The 13,776-nt window shown below is 42.6% G+C and overlaps 1 protein-coding gene across 3 annotated transcripts in view; it reads left to right on the top strand.

The window, feature by feature from the left end:
- LOC309532091 (hexokinase-1) overlaps positions 1-13,776 on the top strand; it is a 60,217-nt gene that overhangs the window by 10,629 nt on the left and 35,812 nt on the right. For 2 of the 3 annotated variants that reach the window (XR_014219593.1, XM_082222024.1), the window contains exon 1: positions 1,125-1,663. The exons of the other annotated variant lie outside the window; for it this stretch is intronic. Coding sequence is in view for 1 of the 2 variants with exons in the window: in XM_082222024.1 (XP_082078150.1) it covers positions 1,601-1,663 (63 nt within the window). In the remaining variant the exon portion in view is untranslated. Of the gene's footprint in view, positions 1-1,124; positions 1,664-13,776 lie in introns of those variants that run through there. 3 annotated transcript variants of the gene reach the window in all.

Raw genomic sequence — 13,776 nt, 5'->3', positions numbered from 1 at the left:
TTGTTGAGAGCACTGGAGATGGTAGCTCTGTGAGAGGTAAACTATAGTTTCTAGGCTTTACAGGACAAATATGACAACTATCCTGTTCTCTGATGCTTAAGCTATGGCGAAACTGGCAGCTAGTGCGCCCTTGATCTATGAGGGACGGCAAAGGAATGTGGCCAGGCAACTATTTAGCATTAACTAAGCGGCTAGTAAAAATGTCCTACAAACCTGCCAAGACCTGCTTCTCCTTGGAAAAACTGGCATATTCCTCTTGGAACTTGCTTCCATGATCTTACAGATTTGGAGTCAGGATTTTATAACGAGAGTACATATATAGAAATGTACAGCTCCCAATTACTTATCCCACTCTTACAGCCGGATCCTATACTGTACGTGACTTAAAAAAAATGCATATAGTTCTAAACCTTTGGGTACCGCTGTAAAATCTGCTGATAAGGTTAATCTTACGCTTACGGTAATATATTACCGTAAAATGTCTTCTTTTTGTTTGCTTTAAAGGTGCTTATTATCTCTCAGGCACATTATGCTTCCCTAATGCAGCAAGGTCAGGACACATAACGCTCTTTGATTTACCAGCTTCCAAACAAAGCAGGTCGAACAGCCCTTGTTGCAAATACCATTCCGAAGGGTGGGAGAGAGCCCAGAAAGAAAAAGCCGAGAGGATGCGGCATCATCGGAGTCCTAGTCAGCCGGTCACATGACAGCGACTTGGGCAACGCCCACATTGCTCAGCAGACGGTCGAGTGTCTAGAAGTAGCGTGCGTGTGTCTGTCTCCTCCGTTCCGCTGCCTGTTTTCCTTTCGCTAATAATTGCAGAAGGCAAATTGCACCAGCCAGAGCCTTAGCAAGCGCTTGGGTCAAATATTGCGCGCTGCTTTCAAAATGCATGCGTTTCTTTTGCAGTGACACAGCAGTTCCGCTGTCTTTTTTTGTATGATTTATTTAAAGCCTGTTTGCTGCGTGCTTTCACAGTTCCGCCCTTGCGTGCTCAAGGAGGTGCGCCTTTCGGTGCAGAGATGTTCTGCCTTAGGAAAGCAATGAAAATGCATTGCCCATCTGTAGGGAGTTGACCCGAGCTTGGCGGTGGTCTGGATCTCTTTCTCCCGGAAGGTGTTGAGAGCGGGTATAGGCCATTAAAATGCGTCTTGAGGATGTGTAGGGACGTGAAGAACGTGCACGGATGCATGCCCGTCCGGGGTGACCATGGCCATGCATCCTCCCCTTCCTGCACATAGAAGGCAGCGGAGGTTGTCCATCAAACCGGCGGCGGCGGGAGGAGGAGGGTGTGGAAAACGCTTCTTTCGCGACCGCTCCTTGAACAGCCAATCGCAAGGCAGGAAGTGGGCAGGTTTATAGTCGGTCGCTATCGCGTGGAGGGAAAGGAGGAGGGAAAAAGAGCGTTGCATTTTATATTTATATATTTTAGCCTGTGAGGCTGAACCAAGGACCTCTAGAATCTTTCGCTTGTAAGAAGAAAGGGGAGGAGAGAAACGGATCGCTTTGCATCCTTGCAAATTTCAGCTGCCCTCCCCCGCCCCAATTGTGCTGGTTAGCAAAACCACCCTGGGAAAAAGCTCTTATTGAACCAGACAGAATGATAGCTGCTCAGCTTCTGGCCTATTACTTCACAGAATTAAAGGATGATCAGGTCAAAAAGGTAAGGTACAAAGCGAACGTCCTTAAAAACCTGCAGGTTCAAGTTCTTCAGTCTTGATGAGGGTGGGAGGGATTTTTATTTATTTATTAAAAAAACCTATGGGGTGCATAATTTGTGTTTATATATACACGTATGTACATGCATTTCTTAGCATCCAGAATATTAAACCGGCATCATTTATTTTATCTTTTAACCTCTGCCTTGATCGTATAGGGTTTTTGGGGCGTTTTTTTTTTTAAAAAAAGCTTGAAAGATCTGGCCCATTGCAAGGTTTCCGAACAGGCTGCAGTGTCCTTGAAGCAGGATGTAGATGTCAGAGCAGCGATGAGTAATTCAACAATCATGGTTTACTCCCCTTCTCTCTCCCCCCCTCTGAGTTGGATCCGTCTATCATGTGTTTATTACTATAAACGGCTGGTCATCCGCTAAGTGACTGTGGGAATTGTGGACTAGGTCTTTTATGAATGTGAGCATTCAGGGCCTACTGAAATCGTGTATACAAATGCGTGTTTAGGGCTGGGTAAAAACAGGTGCATTCTTTGTAACTCGCAATGATAAGCCTCTAGACACAAAAGAGAGCCTTGGGTTACCTGAATGACTAACAGGTTTCTTTTGTGGCACTGGTTTTTTGTCTTGAATCTTCCCTCTGGAATTTGTTACCAAGACAGGTGCTGGATTTACCTGTAGGTTGCTCTTCTGGGATTGGTAGCAATCGGAAGGAGATAGCAGGACCCAGCAAAAGGGACTGATAAGGCTAAGCTTGTTAATTAGATTACAAAGATGTAAATGGTTTGATAGGTAAAAAAGTAAAATTGGGCATTTTGCTGAGCTGGATTTATTATATTCACTTTGGTCCCATATTGCCCAGGAGGTCTCTTAAGGACACAGTCCCAGAAATATGGGGAAAATATCTCCTTTCAGGAGAGATGTATAGTAGGCCTCTACCTGGGCACTGGGCCAATATTTTAACATGTTAACTTGCCCAGTGCTGTAAGTTGAGCTAATGAGCATGTTTTGCAGCAATAATATTTTATTAGGCAGATTTTAGTGTGTCTGTATTTCGGAAATGTGTTGCTGATAAGAGAGGGATCTGATTATCATGGAGAGGAAATAATAAATAATCCAATATAAAATTACAAGAAAGAAATCATCATAGACATTTTCTACTTTGCTTCAGAAATGTAGTTTTCTACCCTATCATCGGTGTTTTCCTATGGAGGCCTGTCATGATGACTCTATTGTTGCTTGCATGTTAAACAAAACTGTGAACTCAAAACAAGCTTCATTACTTACCATCACCTTTCCATGTGTTGGTATTTTATCACTTTTGCAGCATGTGGAATTTTTCTGGGAAACTGATATTTGGCCTGTTTAGATTGATGAGGTTTTAAAAATAATGCAGATATCATCATCAAGCTCATAGTACTGAAGGCACACTTGAAAATGTGCTGGTCATTTTTTGCAAAAGCAGTAAAATAGTAATAATAGCTAAGACATATTACAGCCAGACTATGGAGCTACTATGGCCTGTATGAATCCATTTCATGGTCTCTGTTCCTCTTCTCTTTTGCATCATCATTTCATTTTTACTCCTGTAATCACTTACAACCTGTTAAAAACTAACATTTTGCAAAACAGCCCAAAGGGACTAAAAACTAATCATTCAAAATAGAAGAAGAAGAAGAAGAAGAAGAGTTTGGATTTGATATCCCGCCTTTCACTCCCCTTCAGGAGTCTCAAAGCGGCTAACATTCTCCTTTCCCTTCCTCCCCCACAACAAACACTCTGTGAGGTGAGTGGGGCTGAGAGACTTCACAGAAGTGTGACTGGCCCAAGGTCACCCAGCAGCTGCATGTGGAGGAGCGGAGACACGAACCCGGTTTCCCAGATTACGTGACTACCACTCTTAACCACTACACCACACTGGTGTAGTATGCGGACAAATCTTTGTTTCACTGAGTTATTCTGGATTTTATTTTGTGCAAAAACGAACATATCTACTAGTATCAAGCTTATTGTGCAGAAAAGGCTATTGGGGTTTTCTGGGAAGGATGTTCATGCATTAGATCCCAGTGATCTTTTGCCACCCTGTATTGGAAAGGAGAATACTAGCAGATGGGGAAGGGCCATGTGATTAGCCCTATTCCCTTGATTGTGATACACATATTCCCCAATAGTGTAGACTTGCATACCTGAAGGAAGTGGCTCACTCATTGCTTTGGGTGTGGTGTGTATAAAGAGAGAGAGAAGGAAGGAAGCCAATTTAGTGGAGAAAGGATAGCCCTGGAGGCCTCTTGCTTATCTTAGATGGTGATGCTGAAGCACTGCCTTTAATGCTCCAGCAGTCTTCATGAGAGTTGCTGTTCACGCCATCCTTATATGTTTCTCCTTGTACTGTATTCAGAATCTTACGGATAGGCATTTACATTCATCCGCCTTACAGAAAATATGTACTCTGGTGTGTTCAGCAAACAAACGACTCCTGGCTTCTTAGATAAGCCACTTGGGGTCAGTAGCACAACTAGGGTGTGCCAGTATGGACTCTTACAACCATGCAGAGTGCCAGGCAAGATGGGATTGGGGCACGGCCCACTTCAAATGATTATAGGAAACAGTATATAGGAAAAATATTCTAGGAAAAAGTTTGGGTTTGAGTAAGGCACAAGAACTGTTAGCTATGGCTTAGTTTTGGGGGTTTGGAATTTTCCCAACACTGCCAATAAGTAAATGCCAACTTGAAAAAAAATATGTTACCTGCCTCTTTAAAACCATACATTTTTGTTTTTGGTTAGCCTGAAAACTTTTCTTTCTTTCTCTCAGTAACTTTGTATGGATGTATCATTTTTATATGTAGCCTGTCTTATTGTAATATTTTGTTTTAAGTTGTCTGTTGTTGCTTATGTTTTTTTGTACACCGCTTAGATACTTAAGGTTTAGGAATTCTTACAAGATTTAGAAGGGAACTAAAATAAAATGATTGACATGTGTGGGCCAAATGAGTGCTGCTGGGAAATAATGGAAATTATGTAACATATTGTTAATGTCTGGCTTTATTCCTCAATTCTTGTAGCAGTATGTTCACCTAACTGGCACAGATTTCAAGGTGCTACATCTGGAATGGCTTTGTGATTCCCTTGGGTAAAATAAAACCCTGCAAGGCATGTTTTGCATCTTGGTATGTGATATGATGTGATCACTCACCTTGTGAATATCTCGTATGGTATTATTCTAGGCACAGGGGTGTGGTCTCACAACATTCCACTGGTACATTAAAGAGATCCAGCATGATGTAGCTCAGTTGTAGCCAAGGTGGCCTTCTCCAGAAACTCGTAACACATGGGAGTCTGGCACCCACAAACTCCTTATAGTATCATAGAATCTTAGAATTGCAGAGTTGGAAGGCACCACAAAGACTCATCTATTCTCCACCCCCATCGTTCAGCCCAGACACAGATCCAGCGCTGAGGGCCCTCTGGCGGTTCCCTCATAGCGAGAAGTGAGGTTACAGGGAATCAGACAGAGGGCCTTCACGGTAGTGGCACCCGCCCTGTGGAACGCCCTCCCATCAGATGTCAAGGAAATAAGTAGCTATCCTGTTTTTAAAAGACATCTGAAGGCAGCCCTGTTTAGGGGAGTTTTTAATATTTAATGCTGTATTGTTTTTAACACTCGATTGGGAGCCGCCCAGAGTGGCTTGGGAAACTCAGCCAGATGGGCGGGGTATAAATAATAAATTATTATTGTTGTTGTTGTTGTTGTTGTTGTTGTTGTTGTTATTTATTATTATTATTATTACCCCCTGCAATGCAGGAATCTTTTGCCCAGCGTGGGACTCGAATCTACAACCCTGAGATTAAGAGTCTCTTGCTGTACCAACCAAGCACGATAAGGACATATTTAACTAAGAAACTGAAAGACGCAACCCATTTATAAGGCATTTATAAGGCACCTTTTTGTGTAAAACCTTTTAGATTTCTCCAGAAAGAGAAACATTTCTGTTAGCTTGCCTGCTGAAAGTTTTAAGTTTTGATAGGCCAGTGGTCCCGGCCAGCCCACAAGGAGCATGTGTGCCAACGTCATAGAATCATAGAGTACAACTCTATGGAAGGGACCCTGAGGATCATCTAGTCCAGCCCCCTGTGATGCAGGAAGATGCCGCTGTCCCGTACGGGGGTTGAACTTGCAACCTTGGCGTTACCAGCTCTGCTGTGGGAAACAGTATGATTGTGACCGACATGAGCCATTCCTAGTGCATTGAATCATAGAATCATAGAATCATAGAATCATAGAATCATAGAGTTGGAAGAGACCACAAGGGCCATCGAGTCCAACCCCCTGCCAAGCAGGAAACACCATCAGAGCACTCCTGACATATGGTTGTCAAGCCTCTGCTTAAAGACCTCTAAAGTAGGAGACTCCACCACACTCCTTGGCAGCAAATTCCACTGTCGAACAGCTCTTACTGTCAGGAAGTTCTTCCTAATGTTTAGGTGGAATCTTCTTTCTTGTAGTTTGGATCCATTGCTCCGTGTCCGCTTCTCTGGAGCAGCAGAAAACAACCTTTCTCCCTCCTCTATGTGACATCCTTTTATATATTTGAACATGGCTATCATATCACCCCTTAACCTCCTCTTCTGCAGGCTAAACATGCCCAGCTCCCTTAGCCGTTCCTCATAAGGCATCGTTTCCAGGCCTTTGACCATTTTGGTTGCCCTCCTCTGGACACGTTCCAGTTTGTCAGTGTCCTTCTTGAATTGTGGTGCCCAGAACTGGACACAGTACTCCAGGTGAGGTCTGACCAGAGCAGAATACAGTGGCACTATTACTTCCCTTGATCTAGATGCTATACTCCTATTGATGCAGCCCAGAATTGCATTGGCTTTTTTAGCTGCCGCGTCACACTGTTGGCTCATGTCAAGTTTGTGGTCAACCAAGACTCCTAGATCCTTTTCACATGTACTGCTCTCAAGCCAGGTGTCACCCATCTTGTATTTGTGCCTCTCATTTTTTTTGCCCAAGTGCAATACTTTACATTTCTCCCTGTTAAAATTCATCTTGTTTGTTTTTGCCCAGTTCTCTAATCTGTCAAGGTCGTTTTGAAGTGTGATCCTGTCCTCTGGGGTGTTAGCCACCCCTCCCAGTTTGGTGTCATCTGCAAATTTGATCAGGATGCCCTTGAGTCCATCATCCAAGTCGTTGATAAAGATGTTGAATAAGACCGGGCCCAAGACAGAACCCTGTGGCACCCCACTAGTCACTCTTCTCCAGGATGAAGAGGAACCATTGATGAGTACCCTTTGGGTTCGGTCAGTCAGCCAGTTACAAATCCACTGAGTGGTAGCATAGTCAAGACCGCATTTTACCAGCTTCTTTACAAGAATATCATGGGGCACCTTGTCAAATGCCTTGCTGAAATCAAGGTAGGCTACATCCACTGCGTTCCCTTCATCTACCAGGCTTGTAATTCTGTCAAAAAACGAGATCAGGTTAGTCTGACATGACTTATTTTTCAGAAATCCATGCTGACTATTGGTGATCACAGCATTCCTTTCTAGGTGCTCACAGACTGTTTGCTTAATGATCTGCTCCAGAATCTTCCCTGGTATTGATGTCAGACTGACTGGGCGGTAATTATTTGGGTCCTCTCTTTTCCCCTTTTTGAAAATAGGGACAACATTTGCCCTCCTCCATTGGTTGCTGCCGTGGAGAGCAGGTCTGGTGATATTAGCCCTCCACATGTTGATCTGTGAGATAATTAAATTATTACATTTATATTCCACCTTTCCTCTAAAGAACTGAAAGTGGGATACCTAGTTTCCCACCCCCCACCCTGTCTTCCTTTTATCCTCAGAACAACTCTGTGATGTAGGTTAGGCTGAGAGACTGCGACTCTCTCAAGGCCGCACAAGGAGTTTCATGGCTGAGTAGGGATTGGACGAAGTGTTGTAGTTCAGGGGTGAAGCTGGCTCGTAGGTATTTAAGGCATTAAGCTCTTCCCACACCATTTGTCTGTGTAATATCTTTATTTTCGTTTTGTTGATGCGCTGTCTCAGACTTTGGGAAAGGTGGGTGTCCATGCAAAATGGCTGCTTCTTCTACAAACTTGTTCTTATATTTAGAAATTTGACCTAACATCACACAAGGAGGATGTTACAAGCTCAAGGATGTTGTATCCTTCAGTGCTTGTTAAACTACATTTTTAAAGCCTGTTTGATTTCTAAATTATTTGAATTTGTCAAAGGCAAAGTTTATCATTTTTGGATTATTTGTCAGGGGAATGCTAGGGAAGAATGTTGCAGGGCGTGTTTCAGAAATAGCTGTAGATAATAATAGAATCACAGCACGGGAAGGCCATCTAATTAATCCCCTTCTGAGCTCACCCATTCCCCATAGCTCCTAGAGGTGATTACTGTATAGACATCCCAGACCAAAGCAGAAATGAGATGACACAGGACAAAATGGTTCTAGAGGACTTGAGCAAGGAAGCTGAGTCTGAGCTTTGGTTTAAAAACACCTCGATACAGAGCAGCATCCTGTTCATTTGGAACTTCAAGAATACACAGCACTTCTGAGTGCTTTGCATTATCTCATAGATTTTAACAACAGTCCCGTGAGGTGGGCCAGTGTTGTTGTCTTTATTGCAGGTGGGGGCCAAAGTAGGAAGATGGTAGCTTGCCTGGTACTGCTTGGTGAATTTGAGTTCTTAAAACTGGAGAAGTTCTCAGTTCATACTTAGGCAGCCTAGTCCATTCAGGGTGGTTGCTGTGTAGAGCAGCTATATGTGTGTTTACTCAGAAGTAAATTTTAAGGTGTTCAGTGGACTTACTCTAGGAGACATATGCTTGAGATTGCAAGCGCAGAATTCCAGCACTACGTCTCCTTTCCCCTAGTGCTTTTGTGCAATTTCTGCCTTGTGGGTGAACCTTTTCAAATTGGGGGACTTGTCCCTTTTTGGGAACTGAAAAAGCTTGATTCCATGTGAATTTATGGTGCCAAAAGTTGTAGTTGGCTGCTTATGCTTTCTCTGCTGTATCCACCCAGATGCAACTTGCCTAGTGTTAGATTTCCCCTTGCATTCAGGCTGCTTAGCATCACATGACAGAGACACAGTTGGTAACATTATACCCTTCAAGCTGTCAGCAATCCTCACGCATAGAAGCTGCCAAAGTATTGCTTTATCTGGCCTGTGGTATCTGAGTCTAGGGGCAAGCCCAGGGATGTTGTTTTGTCAAAATAAGGAAGGAAAATAGAGAGTTAGCTTCTGTAATTTTATCCTCAAAACGTTTAGTTAACTGCGGCTTCTCAGTCAGTCTGAACTGGGGGTTGTGGTTCATGCTAGCGATGGTCAGCCTCAGAATAAGCGAACTCCAAACTATGGGTTATGATGCTGGCTTGTTTCAACTAAGTAGAGTTAGTGCTAAATTATGACTTCTGGTTCAGTTAGTGAAAGTGGGCATAAAACCTTCTGGAGTTGTTTTCCTAGTTGTGGATTTTGGGGGTTTGCAGAGATGAATAAAGCAGACAACGAGATGTTTTCTTTCTGAGAGCTTGCGTGTGTGCCAGATGAAAGTGGGAGAGAGAGAGAGAGAGATCCTTTCTCCAGCCTCACAGCATCTCCTTTTATTCAAAGTTACAACAAGCATGGCCACGAATGTGCCAGTGGCTGATTGGCTCAATACAAGACAAAGAAACTGAAATCCTATTGGCTCATTTGTATGTAAGGCGGGCTTACATAGCTCCATAGATCTTTGGCACATGAAAGACAGAATGTCAGAGCTGTATTTAGACAGGCATATAAGCTCTTAATCCACCTATGACTAAGATTGATAATGTTATGACTAAGGTGTTTACTAATGTTTAGATTGTTATATAAACTCACACAATTAATTATACATTGAGGATTAACACATCATTGTGATTTACACATCATTGTGAACTAAAGGTGAACTAAAGAAGACAAGTGTGGTATGCAAAGAATGATATACAGAAAGATCTGTGCCAGGCAGAGACCTTTAGCCTTGTGCGTGAAAGAGAGGGAGAGAAGGTGATTGATTATAAACAGGCCTTATAGTCTGTTTTAGAAGCAAAGAGAGGATAGAAATAATTCCCAGAATGCAGGAGGAAAAGAACCAATGTTTTCCTACACTGGGACATAGAAATAACATGTCTACATCTCCTCCTTTTTTTTCTTCTTTGCGAGGAGGCAACTAGGTGAATAAAGCAACAATATTTCCGGATCAGTGGTTTGCCATCAAATGCCGGAAATAATACTGCTAGGTTTGATGGGGCAAAAGTACTTCAAGATTAGTGGTTTGCCAACGAATCTCAAAATAATCCTACCCACATCTCCCCTTTTATTTTTGTTTTTTACTTACTGGTGGCGTTGCCATTTCGCATAATAGGCTGCAAGGAGCGCGCTAGGTGGTGGTGGAGGAGAGAGAAGGCGAGAAAAAAGATTTGTAAGGCTAGGAATGCATTGGAGAAAGCAACAAAACAAAATTAATATACATACAATAATAATGGTATAATAAAAGGCATCGCGTAGCCATTTGAGATTAGGTAGCCACGCCGTCGACCACAAGGAAAAGGAATCCCAGAGTCCGGAAAATCCGATATCCTCTTTGATGTGGTGAGTGAGATTTTGCAAATGAGAAATTTGCCTTTGAACGGCCTTAGAATTGTCAGTGATGTTAAAACAGCACATTTCCTCGAATTGTTCACAACCATAATGATGTACCATGAGTAGGTAGTCCAAAGTAGATTTCGACCTTAATAAACCATTGCGAAGTTCAGCTTGCTCTGTGTTGAGAAGATGGAGCGCCTTAGACGTAATATTCAGGGATTTTGCTGCAGAGCAAGCTAAAGAATTAATATTTGCGCTATTACGTACAGCCAAACCTGGAACACCTAAGAGAGAGACAGCTAAAGAGATGTATTCAGACCTGCTAGGGAGAGAGACAAGATCATCGCAGTCATCAGACAATTCAACACTGCGCTGATGTCTAGAGTAAGAAAAATGATGTTTTTCAGGCAATATGATAGACAGACGGCTTAAGCAACAAGGTGTGCCGTGACTAATGTTTGCCGGAATGTAATTGAAAGTGTAACCTGGGCAGGACCAAAACCAGCCAGCTGGCAGTTCTGTGTACTTATATATATAAGAAATATTTACATAATTAGAGCAATTGAAGTTATTTTTGCCCATTTTTATGCAATTTGTCTTTTTACAGTTGACCATACGTGCACAACTGACGTTGTAAGAAGCCACATATGGGGTTGTCAAATCAATAGCTAAAGGTGGGCGTTCACGCATTTGCGTTCCCCAATTGTGATAACCTTTATACCCAAGGGTACGAAGTGAATCATTTTGAGGTAGGGATGTGTAAAACCAAGTATCATTCTGTATGTCATGAGGATCATGGCAAACTGGAATGAGACAAGAGCCAAGGATATCACCAATGGCTACTTGCTGAGTAAGGCAAAATGATGAGACATTGAGCGTCCTTGCAAACGATTCCCATACATTTAACGATGTGGAATCACCAGTGGGAAGAGCTGAAGTAGAGAGAGGCAAAATTAAAATACTGAAAATGAGAATTATCATGGAATTCATATTAAGACAAGCAATGAGGGATAGAAGCTGGTTAGTAGGGCTTGCTTCCAGCTGCTGTTCTCTCCTATACTGTTCAGCTTGTAGAGAGAGCGATTTTATTTGGCCCCACGTCACTGGGGGATTGCGATGTCCCCGCTTACGAATCCTGGGGGGGCTGGACGTCACATCGCTGGTGATCTGGAGTTGGTGGTTGAATTGAGGCAATGGATCCGGAAGAACCCGTCGCCACGCCATGGTGCAACCGGATACAACGTGCAGGAACCCACCGAGCACCCTGTGGAGTAGAAACTGCAGCGTAACCCTTACCCCATGTAATTAATTTCACTGGTTCACTCCACTCATTGGAGGGTAGAATTTTATAGCGCACCAGTGGAGCTGGAAGAATTTCCTTTTGCTGGAAATGCTTTTGAAGACGTGTGTAAGATTGGTGATCCTGTATGGAGATATTCAAATGATTAAGAGTGAAAAGCACACTTGACAACCAACTTTCCTTTCCTGAAAGTGAGTTTGGAATGCCTGCTTTCTTTTCCTGCCTGATCAGTGCAGTTTTCAGGGTACGATGAGAGCGTTCAACTATAGCTTGACCTTGAGAATTATAAGGGATGCCAAACAGATGATGAATATCCCAAGTTTCACAAAACTTAGCAAAGCCTTTTGCACAATACGCTGGGGCATTGTCAGTTTTTATAGAATGAGGCTTGCCCATAACTGACATTGCACGAACAAGATGATTGCAAACATGTTTTACTTGCTCTCCTCTTTGAGGCGTAGCAAAAAGGTAGCCAGAGTATGTGTCGACAGAGACATGCAGAAACTTCCAGGGTGAAAAAGGGGCAAAATGAGTTACATCCATTTGCCACAACTGATTTGCTTCCAGTCCACGGGGATTAACCCCAGGGCTGGGATGGCCAATCTGATTGGAGCATTGAGGACACTGCTGAATAATTGCACGCGCCTCTTCCAATGAAATTTGAAATTGGCGGCTAAGGGCTTTTGCATTTTGATGATGAAAAGCATGACTTTCTATAGGAGAGACAGGCAAAATTTTTAGCAAGGAATCTGCTTTTGCATTTCCATCTGAAATGAAACCTGGAAAAGGTTGGTGAGAGCGAATGTGCACTACAAAGAGTGGGTGAGAACGATTAGAAAGAAGCAGTTGCAAAGACAGGAAAAGACTCAACAAGTTATCATCTAATAAAGGACTTACATAACTGCCTTGCATTCTACATATGACGTTTGAAACATATAAGCTGTCAACAATCAAGTTAATTGGTTGTGAGGAAAAATAATGCAGAGCTTTTACCGCAGCTGCAAGTTCAGAACGCTGAGCAGACTTTTGTGGGAGAGTGTACAGACTATGCCACTCCTCATTCTGTTGCCAAGCAACAACTCCTCTAGAAGGAGCCCCGTCAGTGAAAACAGTCAGGGCATTCAAAGGAACAGGGGAAATGATAGAGGAGAAAGACATAGGGAATTGCTTGCTCATTTGCAGGCGCGTATCGGGTGGAATATGACAATCCACCTGACCCACAAAATCAGCGAACGCACACTGTAAATCCATGCTTGTGGAGAGAGCTGTTTCCCATTGTTCTAAAGGCATAGGGACAATAATTTGATTACAATCAACACCAAAAAGATGCTTACAACGTCGTCGTCCCTTGCTAATGAGCTGAGCAAGGAGATCCACTAAAGGGTTTACTGTGTTTCTTGGTGCATGATGTAAATAAAGCCATTCTAGTATATGAACTTTTGATGGACCTTTCTGAATAATTGCAGCAAAAGGTTGTACAGAATCCGTCATTATGACCAAATCAGGCATAACATTAGGGATTGCTCTATCCACCCAATGAATACGCATGAGTGATTTCAACTGTGCAACAGTTTTGAGTTGATCAGAGTTCAAGGTGATTTGCTCACCTGGAGATTGATGGCCTTTTAAGGCTGAAAACAGTGGCCTTAGCACTTCAAGAGGGATTTTAAAATAAGGCCTTATCCAATTAATGTTTCCCAGCAATTGTTGCAGTTGTACATATTTCATTGTTTTTGAAACATGAAGTTCTGGGATTATTGGAATAGAATAACTAGCTATCATTTTATGTCCTAGATACTGAAAGGGGGGAGATTCCTGAACCTTCTCTGGAGCTATTTTTAAACCATACAAAGACAAACAGGTTATTAAATCATGTTTCCAATTAGGGGGAAGGACTGGAGAATAAAAAAGAATATCGTCCGTATAATGCTGAATCTTAAGATGTGGGTACTTAAGACGAAAGGATTGAAGTGCCTTATCCACAAAATATTGGCACATAGTGGGGGAATTTATCATGCCTTGTGGCAGAACCTTCCAGTGGTATCTTTTAGATGGTCTACTATTATTTAATTCTGGAATTGTAAATGCAAAAAATTTGCGATCCTTTTCATGCAGGGGAATAGAGAAGAAGCAATCCTGCAGATCTATTATAGCCAATTGATATGAATGTGGAATCATATTTGGATTAGG

Source organism: Podarcis vaucheri (assembly GCF_965113315.1).
Source record: "Podarcis vaucheri genome assembly, chromosome: 5".
NCBI lineage: Eukaryota > Metazoa > Chordata > Lepidosauria > Squamata > Lacertidae > Podarcis > Podarcis vaucheri.
The sequence above is the reverse complement of the archived record's forward strand: the minus strand, read 5'-3'. Positions and strand labels throughout refer to the sequence as shown.